The sequence below is a fragment of the Astatotilapia calliptera genome, chromosome 15 (assembly GCF_964374335.1).
Source record: "Astatotilapia calliptera chromosome 15, fAstCal68.1, whole genome shotgun sequence".
Taxonomy (NCBI): Eukaryota; Metazoa; Chordata; class Actinopteri; order Cichliformes; family Cichlidae; genus Astatotilapia; species Astatotilapia calliptera.
This window is the reverse complement of record NC_137436.1, coordinates 36,523,223-36,546,334: the sequence shown is the minus strand read 5'-3', so window position 1 is coordinate 36,546,334 and position 23,112 is coordinate 36,523,223. Positions and strand designations below refer to the sequence as shown.

General features: G+C 40.2%; 1 protein-coding gene across 11 annotated transcripts in view; it reads right to left on the bottom strand.

Annotated features, from left to right (window-relative positions):
* The window catches only part of ptprsa (protein tyrosine phosphatase receptor type Sa), a 230,739-nt gene that overhangs the window by 49,272 nt on the left and 158,355 nt on the right, over positions 1 to 23,112 (bottom strand). For 5 of the 11 annotated variants that reach the window (XM_026143598.2, XM_080290100.1, XM_080290099.1 and 2 more), the window contains 8 exons: positions 16,990 to 17,259; positions 16,155 to 16,736; positions 15,477 to 15,613; positions 15,227 to 15,371; positions 7,959 to 8,279; positions 6,474 to 6,667; positions 5,445 to 5,471; positions 4,211 to 4,328 (listed from right to left, as the gene is read on the bottom strand). In XM_026143598.2, the coding sequence (XP_025999383.1) occupies positions 4,211 to 4,328; positions 5,445 to 5,471; positions 6,474 to 6,667; positions 7,959 to 8,279; positions 15,227 to 15,371; positions 15,477 to 15,613; positions 16,155 to 16,736; positions 16,990 to 17,259 (1,794 nt within the window). The remainder of the gene's footprint in view (positions 1 to 4,210; positions 4,329 to 5,444; positions 5,472 to 6,473; positions 6,668 to 7,958; positions 8,280 to 15,226; positions 15,372 to 15,476; positions 15,614 to 16,154; positions 16,737 to 16,989; positions 17,260 to 23,112) is intronic. The other 6 variants (XM_026143602.2, XM_026143606.2, XM_080290102.1 and 3 more) reach the window with 2 other exon arrangements.

The window sequence follows — 23,112 nt, the reverse complement described above, 5'->3', positions numbered from 1 at the left end:
GTGGTTTTTGATGAAAAGTTTCTATGAAAGTTTGTGTTTTGTTTAGTTTTGTAGTTGAAGAATGTACAATGTTACAGTTACAGTGTTGTGCAAAAGTCTCGAGACACCTGCAAATTTCTTAATATTTAAAAAAAAAAAAAGGCAAATCAGTGATGAAGATATAGTATATGGGGCAAAAACAGAATTCTAAAGATGCTAAAAAAAAAGTCAGTTGCTTTTCTGCGTTCATAATTCCACCACTGGTACCATGACAGAGCCTCCGCCATGTTTTACAGATGCCTGTAGACGCTCATTGTTGTAGCTCTGGCATGACCTCCTTCATTACATATTGATGTCGATTTGAACCAAGTTGCTCAGCTGTCTGTGTAAACACAACACTGTTTCATCCCTTGAGATAGGTGTCTGCTTTATGCTTCAATGATTTATAGGTCAGTGTAAAGTGTCTTACCGAACAACAACAAAAACATCTTCTAGAAAATGGTCAGGTAATGAGTGAAATGAGTGAAAAAGCAGACCTTAGGAAAGCCTGAGGAAGTATTGCTTAAAAACACTTTAAAAATGAAAAGGAAGTCTGGGTACATGGAAACAAAATCTCAAAAGCCTAAACAGGGCTTCTTGATTAGTCCACTAATACCATAATATAATCATATGAGACCATCCTCTGTAATTGAATGTACAGACACTATGAACTGTGTATAATCTGATGATTCTGTCACCTGTTCTCATGTTGTCTGAATTTTTTGCAATTCAAAGATGTAACTATTCAATTAGTTCATTAGTTCAACTTGCTCTGGAGGAAAAAACAACAAAAGAAAATTGCCTTGAAAATTGCCAATGTCCCAACCATCCTAACGGTGCTTGGGACAAGAAGGACATCTGCTTTACCTCCAAGAAAACCTGTTTTTACTTCTTTCCCCCAACACCTCAATCTCTCACCTCTTACCCTATTCTATTTATCTTGGCCCCTGGCATAAACTAGTTCTTTAATTCAATCATAATAAAAAGGAGAAGCTCTCCCTTCGAGGGACAAACAGAATTGCTGTGGAATGGCGCATCAGTCAGCCAGTCCTGACAGAAGGATGGAGAGTGACAGCACTCGCTCAGGCCCCTTGGGCAGCGCCATGCTCCCTGACACCTGTAACACACACTTGTCACGAGATGGGACATTTGTGTGTACACACGTTAGGTTGTGAAAATGTGCTGTCTGTACAGGAGCGTATGACATACCACTCTACAGGTCTGCACATATCGTTACAGACGAAATAATCAAACCCTGATAAAGATTCAGCAAAGCAGAAATACTGCGTTTTTAAAATATCTATGTGAAGAACTTCTGAAATAGAAGATAGATGGGTGGATGGATTTAAAGTTATTTGCTTTTGGGGGGAATGGAAGGGAATGAGAGCATGGACTGAAAGACACCAGCTTTATCAAGATATAAGCATTTTTTTGAACATTACTCGACCATTACACCACCTTGTCCTTTGTCTTTTTGAGTCTTCTGACTGTTTTGTAAGGTAATTCTGAATGTAACCCCAAGATCAGAATTTAGTGCCTGCACTTTTTTTTTACATCCTGCATGCCAGCCTAACTGCTCTTCCTTCATTCTGCCTTCTGTTGTTACTGATTGGACAGTGCCCCAATCCTGTGCTCTCATCAAGCTGCAGCAGTAATTCTTCCACCTGCTTCAAAAGTACAGCCAATCTGTTCTTCCAGCCAGCCCTGATTTAGGGTTTTTTTTGTGTCCCTGTATATATCCAGTGTTTTTGTTACTTGTAGCTTAGAACACATTTTGAGCATTGAATGTATTCAACAAGCTTAGTTTTCTGCATGTCAGCTAGTCTAGTGGTTGCTAGAGGCTCTGTAACCTACTTCAATGTTGTTTGCAGCCACTGTCTATTTCCTGGAGACCAGACCAGGTAGTAAAGTCCCATATCACACACTGAACCAAAATTCAGGAAGTATTTTAGTTTAGTAGTGCTACTGCTTTGTTGTAATTTTGGTTTGGTTAGACAGTGAATGTAGGTAATGGCGGGTTTCTTTCTTTCTTTACTTTAAAAAAACAAAAACAAAAACACAGAAACAACAAATGAACATATATTAAATCCTTGCATCCCAATCCCTCACTATTTTAAAATAATAATAGCGTAAAAAAAAAAGAAGTATGTGCTGTATGTATACAGTTGTGCACATATTGGCACTTTGAGGCCTTCTCAAGTACATGCATACACAATCTTAGTTTAATGGCCTAAAACCACTCACAGAAAGCTTTCAAACTCATAGCAAGTCAACCTGAGGTTCACAGTGAATATAAAAAGTCTTCACACCATTGTCAAAATGCTAGTTTACTTTATGATGTAAAAAAAAAATTAGACCAGGCAAAATAATTTTTGAACTTTTTCAACCTCTAACATGACCTACAGACCCTGCAACTCAACTGCAAAAGGATTGAAATAAAAAACTTACAATAACCTTCTGCATAAATATGCACTCTCAAACTAACACTTTGTTGAAGCACCTTTTGACGTTGTAACATAATTCATTCTTATGGTGTTGGTGCTTATAAGCGCAGTGCATCGTGACTTTCTAATATTTGCCGAGTCTTCCTTGCAAAAGTGCTCCAAATCTGTCCAATTGCATCATCTGCTTTCTTCAGGTCACCTCACAATATTTCATTTGGATTCAGTTCTGGGCTCTGGCTTGGCTTGGCCATTTCAAAACTTTAATCTTCTTCTAATCAAGCCATTCTTTTTTTGATCTGGATGCTTTCGGTTTTTGGCACACTAAACGTTAAAATGCTTTCTAGCATAAACTTCACTGTTTTGCCAAAACACAATGGTGTTTGAAACTGCTCAGAATTCCCTCCACCTTAACTAAGGCTCTAGCTCAACCTGAAGAAAACGCCCCCAAAGCATGATGCTGCCACCACCATGCTTCACCGCGGGTATGCCATTGTTTTGGTGGTATGCATTGCTTTGGTTGTAATAAAAAGCTTTGGGATTTTACCCTTGGTTTCATCAGACCAGAAACATTTCTCCACATCCTTTTGGGAGACTTGATAGATGTTGCTGCAAAATTTTGCTAATTTTCTTTGTAAGAAAATCCGGCTCCCTGACTTCTTGTTTTTTCATCAACTTTGTTCAGGTATAGTTATTGTCACTTTTACATCATTTCATTTGTTATTTATTGTCCTCACTGTTTTCTTGCTGTTTGTTTTGGTATACATTGGCTTGGAAACGAACTGACTGAATGTACCTACAATTAAACTAAACCCAAAACATAAGCTTGTTGATATGGAACTACATTATTTTTATTTATTTATTTTTATTTTACCCCCTAACAGATCTGGTTTTGAACCACATTGTTCAGGTTATAGGTCACATTTTAGGTAGAACATTTCTAAATAATTTATATATATATTTTTCTATTTTTGCATTACAAAAATGTGGCATTTTAGCAGGGGTATGCAAGCTTTTTACATCCTCTGCAGATCATGCTCATTCTAAACAAACTACCAGCTTTTAGGCAGGCATAGAGAGTCTAGACAAACTGGTATGCTCAGCGGTGAAAAAAAAAAGGAGAAATGTGAAGAAAACAATGCTTTGTAGAGTGCAGGCTCTAATATACAGCTAAAACCAAAGAGCAACATGTGTTTTCATGCTCTCCTAATCTGTCTTAGGGAAAAAAAAAAACCTCACACCATGCCCTGGTCTCTAAAAGATCCGTGGCCTTGATCTCTAAAAATCTGTGGCTAGCCTTCAGGACATGACTCAAATGATAAACGCAGCACTGATAAAAGCAAACACTGCCTTAGACTTAGATGTGCCCTGAATAACAGCCCTGAGTAGCTGAACACACTGTTAATATCATAGCCTATGGTGCTGTCGATAAAGAGTCCTAATTACACTTAGTTAACTGCCAGAAATTCTTGAAATTATTAATTATTGCATTTGTTCGTGTCTACTAAACAGATCCGAATCAGTTAATCACACTATATTGTGTCTCTCTGCGAGGGTTCTTTGAGTATTGTTAAATAAATGCAAACAAGCAATCATAGCACAATCATAGCGGAGACAGCTGGATGGGAGTGAACAGGAGTCCCTGAGCGAAAAACCCTTCAGTCAGAGGCAGAAAAACAAGTTAGCTTTACTGCTGCACGAACAAAGGTTCTATGACAACAAACAAATCAATTATTTATCATTGTACTAACCTGCGCCTTTGGTCACCACCAGTTTGGGTTTGCTCCGAGCACCATCCCCCTTGGTGGTGTATGCTGCCACTGTGATGGAGTAAGTGGTTTCTGGCTTGAGTCCTCCAATGACCATTTCCTATGGGACACACGGAAGAAGCAGAGACAGGAAAATGTCAAAATACGTGTTGAATTTTTCATGATTTGACCCCACTTCGTGCAGCTCAAACTGCCTTATGCAGAATGTTAATCTAAGCCAAGTGTCTCCTGCTCCTCTTTATTAATTTTCACGAGGCATGCATTAAATGTAATGTTTCCCCCTGTGTAATGGAAGACATTTCCATTACATAAATTATTAGATCTGCCAAGGTGGAGGAGTGACATTATGCATGTAAATGGAAAGTAGTTCCACTTAGTCCTTTAGCAATATTCCAATCAACAACTTAACTTTGATAAATGCATGCTGAATACATCCTGGCCATTCCCTGGCAGTTTTTTACCTCAGCCATTAAGTTTCCTTGAGTCCTCTTCAAAGAGAGGCTTCCGATCAATTCTAATGAATCTTTCAAGAGAGAAGGTTTGAACGAATGCAGAATTAGGTTTTTAACAGGCACTAGTTTGGCAGAAGGATGGGAGAAATCAATAAAGGTAAATGAGCTATAAGTAGTGTGCTGCACTTGACATGGTACTCGTGTAATGTAGATGGACTCTGGTTCAAAGGTAGAGAACATTCTGTGCAAAGTAAAAAATATGAATGATCACAATGTGGGTCGTACAGAGATATTCTTTAAACTACCATCTCAATATACAAAACTCAAGGAAGCACAGTACTTCTAAAGCACCACATTAAAAAAGAATATATATCTATGGAGCACAGATCACACAAACACAAAACAGAAGGGGGAAAAATCATTCAAACACCACCAGAGCACAAGACACAACACACTGTCAGCACACAGTATGATACGAATAGCGTTAGCATTCCAGGCACAGTGGTCAGTGGGTATTGCATCAGCCATCAAGTGTACAAACTAAATGATGACAGACGTAAGCCCCCTTTTTCTTGGTTATGCACAGATATAGTGTTTAGACCGAGTCACCAGAGAGCTAAGCCCCTGAGCCAAACTGTTGCCCAGACTTAATGAACAAGGATCGGATGGGCTGTGTAACCTGTGAATCTAACCGGGCTGATGCAATACCCTCTGTTTACACTCTTTCAGGCACACAAAGCACCCAGGTGAAGCTTCGTACTCACATATTCAGCTGTATCGTCTGTTTCCCACTAACCCCCCCCCCCGCCAAAGAGCGCAGGAGAGAGAGCAATATTTTTTTCAAAGAAAGAGAAAAAAAAGAAAGGGAAGAAATAGGATTGTGAGAGACGGGGGCATAAGAGGTTTGGGAGCAGAGGATGGGTATCAGAAATAGGTCACTGGTTTTAGGAGGTCAAGAGAGAAAGAAACTGTTTGAAGTTTATGTTGTGAGGAGAGCTGTACAGGTCTGCTAGTTTAATTACGTTACTGTTCAGCTGACAAAAAGGCACAATAGTGTTATATATTGACAACTACAAGCAGCAATGGCATGAAAATGTAGCATTACATGGATTAATGATGATACAAACTAAGATAAATAGATATAAAAAAGAGGTTTTTGCCTGTGCGTGTGGTGCTTGGCCTGAATGCACTAAACTTTTTTTGTGTTTTGTTTTCCCAATTGTTCAAAATCTCCATTTGAAACGCCGGTACTACACACAGTCATCACTAGAACTGTGTTGACAGAAAAAAAAACCCCAACAAAGACAAACAAACCCCCAAAAAGCATCGTTTCCAGTTCTGCCAGTCAAAGTCTAAATTGTGGTGAAATAGTTCCGTGCCCATTTTCTCCAAGTCTTTGCACTGGATACAAGCACACATAAATATTTCATTGCATATGTTGCCATGAAGCAGGGGTCTTGACATTCCTAATAAAAGCCATTGAGGTAGAAGAAGGGGGACAAGATGAGTGAAGCTTTGATTATAGTTCTTATTGTGTGTCGACGGGCTGAGGGAGAAAGAAATGAAATGAAATCTACAAGGCAAGAGCCCTATCGCTCCCCATACTCCTGCTGCAACAGCGTGGATTAACTAGACAATTCGCGATTTGCATGAGAAGAAAAAAAAAGCCAATAGCTTACACATATGTTTTCAATTTTTAATGCGATTGGTGCACGATAAACGCATGCTGCGTGGCGGGATTTGCATTTTTCTGACAGCTAATTTGTAGAAGGAAAACTACGAGATGGTCATACCTGGGCATCAGCCAGCATGACATCCTTGATGAGAGGCAGGCCTCGAGACTCGCCATTTTCCACACGCACGTAATGAACCTGGTAGCCACGGATCTGTCCGTGCTGCTTGCCTGGCGTAAGAGAACGCCACATCACCTTAATTGCTGTGGAGTTGATAACCTCCACCTCCACCCGTCTTGGAGGAGCCCCAGGAACTACAAGAAATTAAAGAAATAATCAAATCCTCACATGAGACCATCACACACCTGTGAGTCTGATTCACCGCCCTGCATCGTAAAAGTGCCTCACATCATGTCGTGACATAAATAACTCCCTGAATCCAAATTCATGTACGCACAGAGAAAACTATTGACAGCTAGCAAGAATGATGGACAAAAACATTTAGAAACAACAAACACACTCCAGTGTCAGTCAAATTCAACACGCACACATGCACACGCATTCATCACTTCCCCATGTCTCTTCCACCTTTTCAGTACGTCTCTGTCTGTTGTAAACCTCGTCTGTCAGTCATAATGACAGACTTTTATGGCAGGCCTTGCGTTCGGGCCTTTCAGTTTGCCACGGACCGTCCCTTTGTGAGATGGATGTTCTGTTGATAAAATTCTTCCACTCAACCTGCTTCCATTTGCTCCTTTACAAAACACTTTGACTCCCTGTTTTTGCCTCTAAATCACAACCCCATCATCTTTCCCGTCATCATGGTAAAATTGTGTTCATTAACAAGGCGCATTCTACTGTTCAGCCCTGGATCTCATTTCCTTAAAGATACTTATTATCATAATGACAGGCTTTCGATAGATACTGTCACTGTGTTGTGACTCTTTATTTGTGGAAATGCTTGAATAGATAAGGCCTTGTACCCATATGCATAAATGCATATGGCCCTCAATTGAGCAATAGGACAGTAGTTGTTTATGTTGCAATAGCAAAAATGCTTGATTTCCCGCGTGTATATTTCATTTTGAGTCTTTCCATTTGCACAGTTTATAAAGCAGTATGCTGCTATAACATTATTGGTATGCATTTGATACCATGTGATCTTAGTTTCTTTTATGCATGCATGTGCAGCACATTTCCATCATATAGGACATATGCACAAAATGTTTAAACAGACTTATTAACACATTTACATGAATATACATATTAGGCCCCTAGCTTAATTCTGACAATTAAGGACACTGGAATGTACTTAATACGTATTTGGCTCACTACCGACTTTGTGGCTTTAAATATATCATGTCTCCCTGCTGGTAATGCAATTTCTGCATACGTGTCCACTTTGTGTTTTGGAGAAGCAAAGTGTGAAATGGAAACCGCGCACTGGCGTGTCTATTACACATTTTGCTGTAATACTGGGTTGCACATACACATACAACAGAAAAACAATGTTTACCGGTGGTATACTCACCACTAAACTAAAGTGTTATTGAGCCATAATAAAAAGTCAATACAAGAGCTTCTGCACAGGCTAGGTTCACCTACCATCTTCGTCGGTCCGACAGACGAAGGGCTCACTCTCGGGGCCAGGTCCAATCACAGTGGAGGCAGACACCGTGACACGGTACTGGGTCCACTTCTCTAATCGCTGAAGCAACACCTGCTCCTCAGTGGCAGGCACCATGGGCTCCTCCAGCGGTTCCTCGTTGTCACCGGCCCCTTCTGACTGGCCCACCACCTGGTAGCGCACCCTATACCCCACCAGGGCACCATTCTGACTCTCCAAAGGTGGGGGGCGCCAACTTACCAACAGGGTGGTAGAGCTGGTGCTGCTGCACTTAACTTCTTGAGGGGGAGCTGAGGGCTCTGGTGAAGTGGAGAGGACAGGAAGGAAGGAGGAGGGGTGGGTTGGGAGGAAGGAGGAGGACGAGGAGGTTGGGGAAGGAGGGAGGAGGGGTGAAAAACAAAAAAATAAAAAAGATGGGAGAGATAAAGAAAATGAAAAAAGAAAGGGAAATTCAAAACTTAAATAAAAAACAAGAAGAATCCAAAGAAAATTGTAAAACAAAGACAGATGCAAAACAAATTTCAAATAAAAAATAAAACTCAAGCAAATGTCAACTTAAGATGCAATAAATGGATAAATGGCACAAGCAAGTGTAATAATGAATCCAGATAGCTATTGTTTTGGGATATGAGCACTGGATATGCATATACTATGTTGTGTCAGTGTAGAGCTGGGATGTCAAACTCATTTTACACAGTGGGCCATATACAGCGCACTTTGATCTCACTCAGCTTTCTGTCAGCATAAAGAAGTTTAACTACACATTTAGAAAAAGAATAAGAAAGGTAATTTCAACAGTATTTCTTAGCTTTATACATAAAGACAGCAGCAATTCATAAAGAAACACTGCAGCAATAAGTGACATGTGTCAGCTTGATTTAAACTGTAAGAAATAAAAGTACACAAAAAGTTCAAAAACATTTTTTTTTAAACTGTAGAACCATTGTAAAAAAAAAACCCCCAGAAATTTCTATAGTAGATCATAGAAAAATGAATTTTTGTGTCATTTAATCGTTACTTTGGTGAAGTGTGAATAACCAATGGAGAGGTCTAAGCTGTTAATTTGCAAATGTTATGCCCTCCTTCTTGTTCTGGTCCCCGGGCCTTATGTTGAACACCCCTGTTGTAGTGTTTTATTGCAAACGAGGCACTTTAGTCAGACAACTGAGGAGAGTACCGCGGATCGCCCCGCTTGTGGGGATGCACGGCGTCAACGCGTTAACGAGCTACCATGCTAACGCGTTGACGCCATGCAGCCCCACACACGGGGCGATCCACGGTAACTCGTTGACGGAGATTTGCTGCGTTAATGTAGTTATGGCGTTAATGAGATTAATGCCTACAGCACTAATACATATATTGCAATAGATATTCAAGATTTCGTATAAATAGATTTTGTATCTGTCCTTTATTTCTTTACAGTATTAAATCAGTCCAACATGGTGTCTATTATTTGTGTCTGAAGTGGTCTTTGAAAAGTTTCTAGACCAAACTCAGTGCCTTTCTTTCTGATCTGAGCCAAGTTCTCAGACAGCTTGAGCTTGTCCAGAAAATGTGCCGTGTAGGGGGCGATAACCCTTCTCATCCAGGCTTTGGTACTGTATGGAAGAATTGGATGAAAATGTTTCTATCCAATGGCCCTGTGCAAGTTTAATCTGAAAATATGCACGGTCCCTGCCGATGTGACAAACCCAGTTCATTATTACATCTTTTGTCTATTATGTAGGTAAACAAACCACAACAATCAAAATAAATAAAATAATAAAGCATTCCACATAAAGCAGAAAAGAAATAAAAACATTGGAAAAAACAAAGTCTGAAAAACTAAATTATGAACAAAAGGAGGGCACTGAAACAAATTTCTCTGTAACCCAGGTGACTCAAAAAGAAACTACAACAACAGTTAAAGTTCAAGATGACAACTCATGAGTAAACATGGAAAAGGAACTCTGCATGAACACAAAATAAGAACATTCAAATTCTGAAAAGCAAACAAACATAAAGAAAACACAAGCGCTGTCTGCATAATACGTACCTGACTCCCAAAAACACACAATTTTAAAGACTTTCTTACCACCAGCACCTGACTACAGAATGAGCCAACTTTGCTGTGCGACAACGCTTTCCTCGCCAGAAAGCATGCCGCAAATTCTGAGAGAAATCAGCGAGCCACCTTTTAATTTTGAGAGTTTGTTTTTAACCCCCTTTTTTGGGTTTACTCTGAGAGAAAGAGTTGGCTCTATGCTGTAGCCAGGGCTGTCTGATACTGTACTGTCGGTTGGGAAGGTCCACAAGACTGTGAGCGGTGGAAGCGTTGGTGGAAAAATACTCCCTCCCAAGATATTCCATTCTAGTACATTTGGCCAACTACACAAACATCCTTTTTTATTTGCAATTTGCAAAAATAAATCCCATTTCATAGCCCTGTGCCTATGTCTCTTTGTAAAGCTTAGTGCCATTACGAGAATGCCAGGGCACCATAATAGAAGAAGCAACATGGAAAGCTTGTGTTGTGGAATTCATAAAAGTTTAATGACAGTGTTCTGCCTGTAATGTCACTTTGGGTAGAACAGCTTTAAAAGGAAATAAAAAACAGGAGTTCTGAGAATAAGACAGGCCTCCTCCCAGCGAAGACTGAATGTTCTAGCGCACAACAAATAAAACAGGACCTCAGCCACAGTTTCCAAACCCTTCTGTGTCCAATGGGCTTATTTACTTAAGGTCTTACTGGATTTTGAGCTTTTCAGCTTCTTTCCTTTCGCTCATATTGTATTTGCAAACCTTCCACGTCAAGAACGATTGCTCAGTTCTCAATCTTTGTAGGCAGAAAATGGCTATGAAACTGACAGTGGCCAGGCTATCACAGTGCACAGGCATCCTCATGCCTGATAACAGTTTAAGAGTGGCTGGGGCACAGCTTTAATAAAGTGCATATCCCAGGAAGTCCAGTGGCAGGATTACGGATACTAGAACTATACGAGCACAAAAGAAGAAACTCAGCTAATGCTTCACTTGAGGTTCTTTTGAAGCTTCGCTGAAAGACTTGCCCAAAATGCTCTTTGACAAATAATTAGTCATGTCTGCTTTTATATCTTCTGACTCTTAAGTCTGTTGTGATGTGACCGGGTGCTTTGGATATAAAATCAATAATGTCAAGTGCAGGTAGCATACCTAATTATTATGACTACATTCAGATTAAAATTGCCTCGGGAGCCAAGCAACTTACATACATTAATGCTTGCAATTTTAGTTACACAAGCTATTACTGAGTGCCTGTTGTGAAATGAACCCTGCACATGACAGATTGCCCGTGCTTTTGCTATCAGATTTTAAGCACATGTCTATATCTGCACTGTATTTTCATCAGATGACAGGATGTTCGAATTTGTAGATCATTATGGAATTAATCTCTCCACTGATGCCAAATGGCCGTGGTGTGGCTTACACAAATATTCCAATATATCTAAAAACCCACTTCAATTACAGTAAGTGTGTTTGTGCGCATTGAGGGGGGGTCGGGGGTTGGCGGCTGACTGCTTGTTTGGTTAAATACAGAGGATTTAGAATCTGCCACTTTAATTTGAGAGATAGCCCTTGAGTGGCTACTGGCAGGTTCTAGGTATAATCTAAATGTGTAACAAAGCCTGACAATCCAGGGCCTTGGCTCATAGCTCATCGCAAAGCATGAAATTAATTCTGACGCTATGAAATGGGATTCTTATCTGCGACTCTGGGGCCCTGCAGTCCCTTAACACCCACTCCCAGGGTCTGTCTCAGGTCCTGTTACCCTGCCTTGTGCGTGGATAACAGCTAGAGGAATGCTGGGAGCACCTCCTGGCTCTCAGGTTGTGGACCCACTCCGGCCACGTCTGACAGGTTTCACAAAAGTTATCGCATCCTGGTTTGACTATGGCAGCATACCCCATGAGGCCTTGCTTCTGAATGGGGGCCACTGTTGCCAATAACATTTGCTGTATTTAATCCGGCCTATTAAAACACTGGCCGAGAGCACCAAATGAAATGATTTTGGTGCTCTTTAGTTTGATAAGTTACTTGGCATCAATCGCAGTAGCGCAATTAAAGGTCGTGAGAGAATTCCAAGAAAATTGTTATTCTCTGAAGTGACTTTTTCTGAGTTCTTGACAGAATGGTCCCCATGACAATAGCCTCGGGTAATGCTACTTGGACTGAGCACAAACTTCAACAATATGTGAACATTTTTACCACAGATACTAGACAACAAAGCAAACTGGAAAATCATGTTGTCTGTCTTTCTTTTCACTTTGTGGCAAAGTGTTTCAGTCTGCCAGACATCGCGGTGGATTCAAACCCAGTTGAAGTGGGTCTCGTGGGGGGGATTGTATGCTGTTGCTCTGCAATGTGTTTGGACAGAACAGGCAAAAGCGATATTAATTCATTTTATTATTTACTCTAGTTTTTGACCTAATGACGCTGATTCCTCCTGAGCAAGTTATTCATCTTTAAAATTAACTGCAGTAAGTTCAGTCAAGCAACCACTTAATCTTCATTATACTGTAAAGTAGGAGTATTATATGCGCATGTGTAGCAGTTTTTAGTGTCTGTGTACTCAGTAGATAAAACTAGCTATTAAACCGCTGGTAGATCTGCTTCTTTGCATCTATATGTCAATAATGACCTTAACACATTCAGCTTTTTCAGATGTACAGAGTGACAATTTTAGCTCAATTATGAAGCCACTTAATAAAACTTATACCGTATATGTCTACAGATTTAGAGACATCCTGTGCTGTATAAGCATCCGAACTGCAGCTATTAAATATTTTTAAGCATAAAAAGGCTTAAGGTAGCTTTCCAATTGCTGTTGATATGTTTAATGAAAAAAACTCAAAAAACTATAAACTGGATGGTCTTTGATTAATGTTATGGCAGACTGAATCTCTAAACCACACAACCACTTACCTCAGAGCATCGAAAAAGCTTACATTATTTAATGTGTAGTGTTGGGAAATATTTTGCATTGTCTGACTTATTCTTTGGTTTTTCTGGTGCCTGCGGTGATAAACCTTAAAATTAAAACTAGAATAATATTTAATATCAACTCTATTATGGAAAGCAGAACTTATATCTGACACAATATTTACAGAAAACGGAGTTTGATAAAAATATCTAGGAGAGTAGTATTAAATTTTAAGATGGGCAGCTAGATATCGTTATCATCCAATGAAAATGCATAGATGAAGCAACTCAGAGGAAGAATTAAGCCTGTTATGCCCCATATTTACTTAAAAGGCAAATATGCCGTGTGTTGCTTCGTCTCTTGTGTTGTACTTGCTTTGTCAGCGGTGGACTACGGTTCATACGAGAACCACCACCCCACCCACCCCTCAAAACAAAGCCAAAAAGAGTAGCAAGCTACTGTTTGGAATGATGCCAAACCAATACTCTTTCAGAGAACCCAGAAATAAATACAAATTGATAAATAAATAAAACATCTAACAGAAAACCTTTTCCAAAAGAGTCAACATAAAAGGGAGAGGACACAAAGTGAGCAAAGTGATGTCAAGCCATTCAAAGGAGGAGGACCTTTTGTTCCAATGCACAGGGGAACAAGTGGCAAAAAAGGGGAAACAGAGCTGAAATAGGGATGTGATAGGAAGATAGAGGCGTATCCAATCCAATCAGCTTGTGGTTTACCGGGCAAGGAAATCACAAAGACACAATGATAGGTGAAAATGTGCACAGACACTCAAAAGACACCAAGACAAAAGAGGGATGAACACAGAGTATTATCATGCCAAGACTGCTTAAAGATCAGCGGTGCAGTGTTAGGTTTAAAACAGCACCCCAAGTGGGCAGGAGTGAGTATGGCATGCAGGTGGCGCCCTCCTCAGTGACTATGCACTGCTTGTGTAGCTCTGCTGCCTAGCAGTAACAAAAAGAACTGTGACGTGGTTGTTTCAAAGCTGCCCCCCCACACACATCCAGATGTGGGGATACAGCCAACAAGTTGCACTGGTAGAAACAGAAAATGTGTTAAAAGAAGTCTCTCTCCCGCCATGGCTCTCCTTTGTCGGTGTACAATTTCTCTAAATCTACACAATGCAGTTTATTGAGAATAACAATAGCCACTCCAACAAAGCATGCTTTTTTGACTTCTCTATTATTACAAAGACTGGCTCAGATCCACCAGTAATCCCTTAAATCCAGCTCTATTTTCAAGGTTCTTCACCATTAATGCATTACATCTTAATACACATCACTCTTGTGCTTTTTATTTATAATAAACCCAAAAGACAATGAATTTAATACATTGTTTTTCTTGTACCTACTACTGCATTTGACTGGATAAGCTGTGGGTATTTTCTTTCCCCACAGACTCCACCACTGTGCACTATGATATCACTGCTGTTATTTTTAGCTGGATGGTTTGAATAATTCAGTTGTGTTTCTACCATCAGTAAAATGAAATAATCAGTGCAGAACAGACTGCTATAAATTTAGAGGGTGGGCATTTTAGTAATTTAGGCGACTACTACTTTCTTTTTTTTGGTCTTTCGTGACTAAATTCACATTGCTACTACACATACAGCTCATATAAGAGCCTTGGCGGTTTCAGAGGAGAACTGACATTTTTTGTGTCTCTGTCACGTGGGAAGTGCACTTGCTGTTGACAAAGGAGAAGCAAATATGAACAAAATTGAGAAGGGAAAGAAAGAAAACTGCCAAAATTGTCAGTCCACAAAGACTCAATATGTTTGACAGAGTACACTCACATTTTGGCACCACAGCTAATTTAGAAGATAAAATAATTCTCAAATCAAAAATAAAAATGCAAAACACTCAGTTTGAAAAGTCTTTACCCCTTTGTAGCTTCTTTTTAACCACCTTGCCACCAAGGTAGAACATACCGCCGTTGTTTTGGTTCATTAAGGTTAACAACACGAAGGTCAAATACAGAAATATCAATCCACAACAAACGGCAAGAATTCAACAACACAACAGTTAAATCAGTTTGCTATGTGGTCTTAATCAGCTTTAAACTGTGATTAGGAAGTCATTATTAAGGAATAAGTGATGATACCGCTGACATCAGAGAAAAGGGGAAAAAACACAAAACTCCATTAGAAATTCAGTTTAGTATTCAGTGTAGCAATGGTCCACAAAGGCGTACAGTCATGATGTTTTTTAACTGTGGCATAGATAGGAAAACCTCTTTGTTAGCGAAAAGAAAGTTAGACGGGAGACTGAATAAAGGGCTACATACTCGCTTGCAAGGTCTTCTGCGTAATGTCATTTGTGAAGGCTCCGATGCCTTTGTTAGAGATGGCTGCCAGGGAGAAGCGATACTCTGTGTTGGGACGGAGACCTTCCACAACATATGATGTTGTGGGTCCAAATGTTTTCTTCATCTGTTGATTAAAAATATGCCTTTTGACAAGTCTGAATTTAAATGACGTGCAACGTCCGATAAGCGTTTCTTGAATGTAAAAACCAGCAAACACTAAGATTCTTACCTGGCCTCCAAAAGTGCTTTCCATATAACGAAGTTCATAACTTATAATTCCCTCTTTCTCATAGGCGGGTTCCCAGGTTAGTTGAATGCTGGTATCGGACACAGCACCAACCTGGAATTTAGATGGTTGACCTGGAACTGAAGAACACAGCAGAGGACTTTGTAGTGGGATAGGTTACTAGAAATTAGTTACAAGTTTCCTCCAAATACCAATGCAATAATATATTTAGGCTAATGAGAATTTACTTATTTTGCGGTGTCTAAAAGTGGATGTGCCCTGACGCTCATCCTTCTTTCTCAAATTGGGTTTTTTTTTTATTCAGACTATAATGATCAAACATATTGTAACATCATTTGGAGATGTGAAGTTTGCACAGCAGGAAAGAAAACAATGTCTCTTAGGCACCGAGCACAGTCTGCTCAAAGTTTCAGAAAATATAGGATGCAACAGATTCATAAAAAACAACTGTTTATTTTCCATTTTCGCAGCATTCGTCTAAAGCCTTCTGCTTTAGGGGCCATATCGTTTGAAGAATTTCTGTATGACTTACTTTAAAGTTACCTAACAATGTGCTTTCAACATTTTCTGAACACTGAACAGATGCTCATCATACATAGTTTCAACACCAGCAGCCGAGCTGACCCAGTTAGGAAAATTCAGTCGGTATAGAGTCCTTACCTCCTTGCAGTACTTTGACATGGATGGGTTCTGAAAAAGGTCCATCCCCTACAGAGGTGAATGCTAAAACTTTGATTGTGTAGGTCTCTTGAGGAACTAGGCTCTGGATAGTGGTGATGAGGCTGTCCTGGACATTATGGATCTGCCAGAGGCTCATGGGCTGGGAGTTATCCATGGTGTAATAAACACGGTACCCCTTAATCTGCCCATTGGGCTCCTCTGGCTCTTCCCACTGAACCATCATGGTATTTTGGGGAAGAATCTGGGCCTTAATGTTTCTTGGTGGACTGGCCGGGGCTTGTTCACCAGTCCGAGTTTCTACCGGCTCACTAGGAGGACCCTGGCCAATTGTGTTGACAGCTGAGACACGGATTTCATACTCTGTGTTGGGATAAAGGCCGCCAATGCTGTAACGTGTAGTGGTGATGTCGTCCATAGTTTCATATTTGCTGTCTGGAGACTTGGCCCTATATTGGATGATATAGTATGTCACTGGATCTGGGTTTCCTGAGTCCCAGGTGATGGTCACACTGGTGGCAGTGGTCTCCGTAACTACGGGGGTACCTGGGGGCTTTGGGAGAGCTGTTATGGTAAAAAAAAAAAAAACAGAAATTAAAGCAGTTAAAAAAAAACAAAAAAACTTAACTTTGAATAAAAAACACACTTGAGGCTTGGGCATTTTTTCCAGAGACAGGAATATTTTGGCAATTCAGCAATTTTCTGTATGTTTAAAACTTAACTGAACATAATGTCGATAGGTAGTCTATGTTAACTAAACTTATGAAGTCTATCTAGGTCATTGGCACCGGTCTTCACAAGCACAGTTTTCTCTTACATTTGACAGTGATCTGTGCCATAGATTCAATAATCCCAAGGCTGCTCATGGCGACACAGGTGTAGTTGGCTGACTCACGAACGTTGCTCAGTTCAAGAACGTTTCTACCCACTGGCATCTCATCCTCTGGCGTCAAATCCTCAGCGTTCAGCATCCATTTGACATAAGGCATGGGCGACCCCACTGCCACGCACGTTATGTTGACGCTACCACCGGGCATGATTTCCTGACTTGCTGGTGGAATGGAGAAGCGAGGAGGCACCCGCCGGACTGGGAGAAGGCATGAGGAAGGGGGAGAGGATGACAACAGAGGGCAAGGGCGTCAAAAAAGAGAGAGAGAGAAAGAGAGAGAGAGAGAGGTAACAAGAGAGGCCGATGAAAATGGACCTTTCTCCAGAAAATACTTAACACAAAAGGTTCAACATGGTAAATGTGAACTGAAACACAAAATAAAACTAGACTTTTTAAAGCATAAACAAAAAAAATACAAATAATGAGAAGGAACTAAACTAACAGAACTGCTTCAACAACAATATAGATTAACAATTAAGCAACGATTCATAGCAACAAGGTTCCATTGACCAATATTTGACCCATCACAGCACAATTAAAGACACAAAAATCTATTACGAGTTTCTCATCTTTGGGACTGAACTTCTGACAAATATACAACTACAGCGTAAACTATCCCCGAAGTATGAGAGTGTGTAGTAAAGGCCATGTGATAATGTTATCACATAAGACCAACATGGCAACCTGGAACTTCCTGTCCTATCAGGCACTCATGCCAAACAAGAAGTTAGCCATTACAGGCCTCTCCCACAGCACAGGAAGTGTAGGGTTACTGACTATTGACCATCTCCATGAGGTCACTAAACACATTCTAGCATATGTTTGCCACTTGACACCTGCCTCTACTTCCTGGTTAGCTTAAAGATGAGAAACTTTAATCAGATTTTTGTGGTTTAGGGTAGATCCACTGGACAAAGCCTTATTAAGATCTGACACGGTTCCATTGATAGATGCAGCTATCAGTTTCACAGACAGCATGCATAAATAGATCGAGGTAAATTAAGGAGTAAATGATAACAAAATCAGATATAAAAATTGAGATAAAATGCATAGAGGAATATAACTGAAGGGTCGCTAGCATGCCCAGACAAAAGACGATTGGAGAGGAAAGTAGAAGTACAAGATAGAGGATTTGACATCCGAGGGAAGTATAGAAAGAAAGGCAACAGAGTAGCAAAGAGTGACAGAGGAAGAAAAATAGAGGGAAGGTTGGAGGAGGGTAAAAGGGGGGGGAAGGGAATAACCCGCTTCAGTGCTGTGTAAACTTTGTTTCTCTTTAGCTAATGTGACAAAATGTGATGGTGGCACATTGTCACATCGCAGTCCCAGTTAACACAAAATAAGTATTGAGGAACAAGTTGTGTGCCTAGAAATACACAGAAAAAGAATTATAGTAATTGTAGCCAGAGAGTCGACTATCACAGAGTGTTGAAGAAAGGAAACAGAACTGGATCAACAGGGAGCAGAAATCCAGGGGATAAGACAGAGAAGAGGTAAAAGGAGAAACAGAGGTAACTGAATTAGGACAGAATGAAAGCTAAGAGAGAAAAACAGGGAGAACCTCAAAACTCATGGATAGGACTGGAGATCTGAGTGGAAGGAGGTTGATAATGAGCCTAAAGTGCACGGAAAGGTGTAAACGGTACTGTGTACTTACATGTGTATATATAGATATAGTATGTGTGCAGTTTTTTTGTTTGTTTTTTGCATTGGTATAGGAATGATTGTGCAGAGTATGCAAAAGTTGGAGAGTGAAAGAGCATGATTTAGCAAAAGACACCATGTTTATGAGAGGCATCTCAGCAAACACTTGATAGGAGATCGTAACATGCAAGAGGATGGCTAGCTTAATGCTAACACAAATTAGCACACAGTTGTTGTAAACTGATAAAATGTTGGGTTTTCCTTTCCTATCTTAATCTAGGGTGGGTGACAATAGCTGGAGCACTGCTCTAATTATAGCATGCACAATTTCTTTGTATTTATCTGAACAAAAACTTTGGTTTAATTTAAACAAAAAAAGGCACAGACTGTTACAGGGTTCTATAATTTCTATGTATGAACTTTAACAAAATCTACATCTAAGTCAAGATGTCTGTTGGGATGGAGAGGTTAAAGAGACAGAAGGAAAGTAAAAAAAAAAGGCATAGAAGGAAAAAAATTATGAACTAAATGGAAGAGATGACTTCAGAGATAGACAAGACGGAAAAGACAGGGACGAGAGACAAACACAAGGCAGAACCAAACAGACCCAAGCAGCAAGACAGTAGACAAGACAGACAGAGGAAGACGGGCAGACATACAGTGACGCAGAGTATGGGCACGCAGACAAATTATACAATACGCAAAGGGGAAGAGGAGGGGTTTGGGGTTCTTGGAGAAAGGGGGAAGGAGGAGGAGGATATAAGTGGGGATAGAATAAGTAAACTGTGATTCTGGAAAAAGAAAAAAAAAGAAAAAAAATGACTGAAAGTGGGTTTAGAAGTCTCACACACTGGGGCTTAAAATCAAGACTCAACTTCATGTCCCCCTCTCCCCACCTTAAACTTTGCACAAGAATGCAAATGTGACTTCGGAAGTCTTGGGATGGGTAGGTGTGATGTGTGTGGAGGTGGTACGCAGAGACTGAAGGGGAGATTTGGGAGGGGGGAGACTGAGAGTGGCGTCAAGGATAGGTAGCATTCCAAAAGCACACCGTGTCGATCCAAATGGGATTCATATGATCGTTGCATGAGACAGTTGAACTTTTCCAACAAAGTAAGGCACAAATATCACCTACACACACTATGGGGATTTTTACCTGGGAGCTTACATGATCTCTAACATGTAGCAGTCTTAGAAACCAATGCATCTTGCTCTCATGTAACAAACACTTTGGACAGTCCTTCCAGTTGCAGACTATGAACCTTCTGCATCCCGTGTTGTGTTTTCTGTCATCTGAGATATTCTGTGTACATCCTAACAATAGTTTATTGTGACCGGCCACAACTCTACAACCAAGACAAGGCCTAACCTTGAGGGCAAAAATGTAATTACTGATTTTTGAGAAAAAGGAAAAAGAAAAAAAAAAGCTCTCTTGTGGAGCACAAAATTATCAACGGTAAAAATAGACCACAAAGGTCTGTTCTTAAAAATATCAAATCTCTGAATTTTTACAATTGAACAAAATTTATTTAATTAGAAGCAACTGTGGCTCTATAAAAGCCTGTTCTACCCTGATCCAGTTGAGATACACTTTGTTTTTTAAATGACAGACTCAAAAAAGTCAGTGGGGTAGATTATTCGAAAAACATGTTGAATTGGATAAAAGGAAAAAATATATATCTGCGTTTATTTTTCAAAAATGTCCTAACTGAACAACAAAGGTGAAAGGGCAGCCCATTCCTCACACGGACATGCATGGGTGTGGCTACGGCATGAGTGACATGTACAGGTGCGCCCCCATCCATTTGGGCAGACACCAGATAACCAATACAATCGAAAAAAATGTCACCCAAGCCCGTCCAAGCATGCCATCCATTCCCAAATATAGCATTGTTCCAGACACACACACACACGAAATCAAATTAAAGTAAACAAATGAAACTGAACAAATCCACAAAAAGAACTACGTCCGAACAGCATAGACAGTACCAGAGTGCAGCTGTGTTCAACAAATAGGTATGCATCAATACTATTAGATGTTTTTTTGTTTGTTTTGCTTGGTTTTTTATCTTGAATTTTGGTCTCCAATCCAAAATAATGGTGAAAACTCAATAGGGGAAACAAGGTTATCTGGGGGAAACTTCCAATCAAAGAGTGTCTGAGGGAGCGCTTCTCTCCCTGGGGCTCAGGTCAGCCAATGGACCGGGAGCTGTAGTGGCTGAGTGAATGAGGTTTCCCCACATAAACATGTCTTTGTTTACCTTTGAGTACCTATAGTGTCAGGCATCTAACACCAGTCACCTGCCAAATGTTGGTAACTTTTGGCTGTGGCTGGTGTGTGACGTAATGTTCAATTCACGGAGCCAATAAGCAAAAACATCCTTGCTTAAAGGCTTCCTGGTACTGGGCAATCTACTGATAAATGATATGCAGGTGAGTCTACCTGTCAACAGCGTCACCGTGTGTAAGACAGGTAAGTGAATTTGGTCTTTAGGTACTACAGGAGATCAAGAGCTGAAGATCCCTTCAGTTCTAACTCCAGATTGGCAGAAAAATGTTTAAATCTTAAGGAAAACACAACATTAATTCTACATCTAAATGTCAATGTCACATGCATATGGGTCACTGATATTACTGACCGGACACAGGCCTGGTGCGATACGACTTAATGTTCTGAGTAATGCTATGATAAGCTTAGATAAGATGTCTGCATGTGTGTGAAACCTTCTCCTACACTACCTCACAAATGTATTGAAACATAGGAAAAAAAGCAGAAAGAATCCCAATTGCATGGACAGGCTCCTCATTCACAGAGACCAGGAGCCCAGCCGGCCCATTTGGAATTAAGAGAAAACAAACCAAACGTAGTGTACTAACAACATGTAATCTTGTTTCAAGCCCCAATGTGGAGAGAAAGACAAGAAGCCTTACACTGGACGAGGTGAAAAGCAGTCGAGAGAGAATGCCAGAGTACTGCACTAACTCTAATAGTGGGCAGTGTTGTGGAGGGATTTGTGCCAAAAAACAGAGGTCAGAAGGTGGACATTATCGGCCATTTTGGTGAGGCAGGTTTTGCTGCCCCAAAATGAGGGGGGAAGCCAAAATAATGTGCAGCCTTTAGTGTCACCTTGAAGCTGAGATTACACCCTCTTGCTGCCTGAGGACACAGGTGCAGTATAGAGATCCTTTAGTCACACTTGCCTGGGAAAGGCCTTGGGCATTTACATATAAGCCACAGGGGTCGGTCTGTATTAACATACCTTGGCTGCGCCAGTGCTAAACACTCACTATGGGTGGCTCATCAGAATGGAAATTATTACCTAAAGGAACCTGACAAGAATCGTGGCAGGGGTATCTAATAATAGCAAGCAGTAGATTGAGGGGATTTCAAAGCAAATCACTCTTTTTCTATTGTCCTACAAGTAGATGACAAGCAGCCAAATGATACTGCAAGTATGTCCCCTCACTGTAAAGATACCTACAATGATTGTTATTACTCTGATTTTGAAAGAAAGTATGTTTGTGTATATAGCATAAGGAGGTTATACAACATTTGCTTTGTCTGAAAAATGAAGATTTCTGAAAACAACATGTTTTTTTTTTAAAGTGGGTATTATCTCGGGGGACTCCTTGAGACAAACATCTAATAGAGATGGCAGGATTTTTGCTTTGGCCAGTGAGAACGTAAGGTGTAATCTAGCTTTCTTTCCCAACAGTACACACAAATGCATAGCAGGACATGCAAGCACATTCAAAACCAAGCAGATACCACCGTAGGAGGGTAAACATGCACATGCGTACAGAACAGCGCAGTCTTTCTGCATCACTGTTATTTTTAGCACTTCAAGTAAGAGCTACAGACTTAATATAGACACAGCCAGGTTTATTCTGTTTCTTTTGCGTGGTTTTAGCATACTTTGTGAACACTTTCATAGACCATACTGCTACAGTCTCTTTGACAGCCAACTGGTAAATAGAGGTAATGGAAGGGAAAACCTCCACTTTGTCCATAATAACTAGTAGATCTGAGATAATTGCCTATATTAGTCCTATGACTTTACTTAAGGACAAAGGATGGGTTTGTGCATTTCAGAGGAATGGAATAGGTGTTGTAGCTTGGGATTGAAACCTACGTCCACTAAATTCTAAATCTTTGAGGGGTTATTTTTGATATTTGGGCTTACTGTAGTTCATACTTCCATAAAATCTTGAGGAACAAAAGAGGCTAATTAAAATAATCTGGCTATTTGGTAGATAGACAGATAAAACACAACGTTTCTGGATAATTTGGTATATGGTGTTGCCTGAGAAAATCATATATACACTCGGGACTGACTGATACCAAAGCATGTAATCTGGTAATGAGTTTGCTGTTGCGGTAGTAGTCATTTCTATGACTTTCAGATA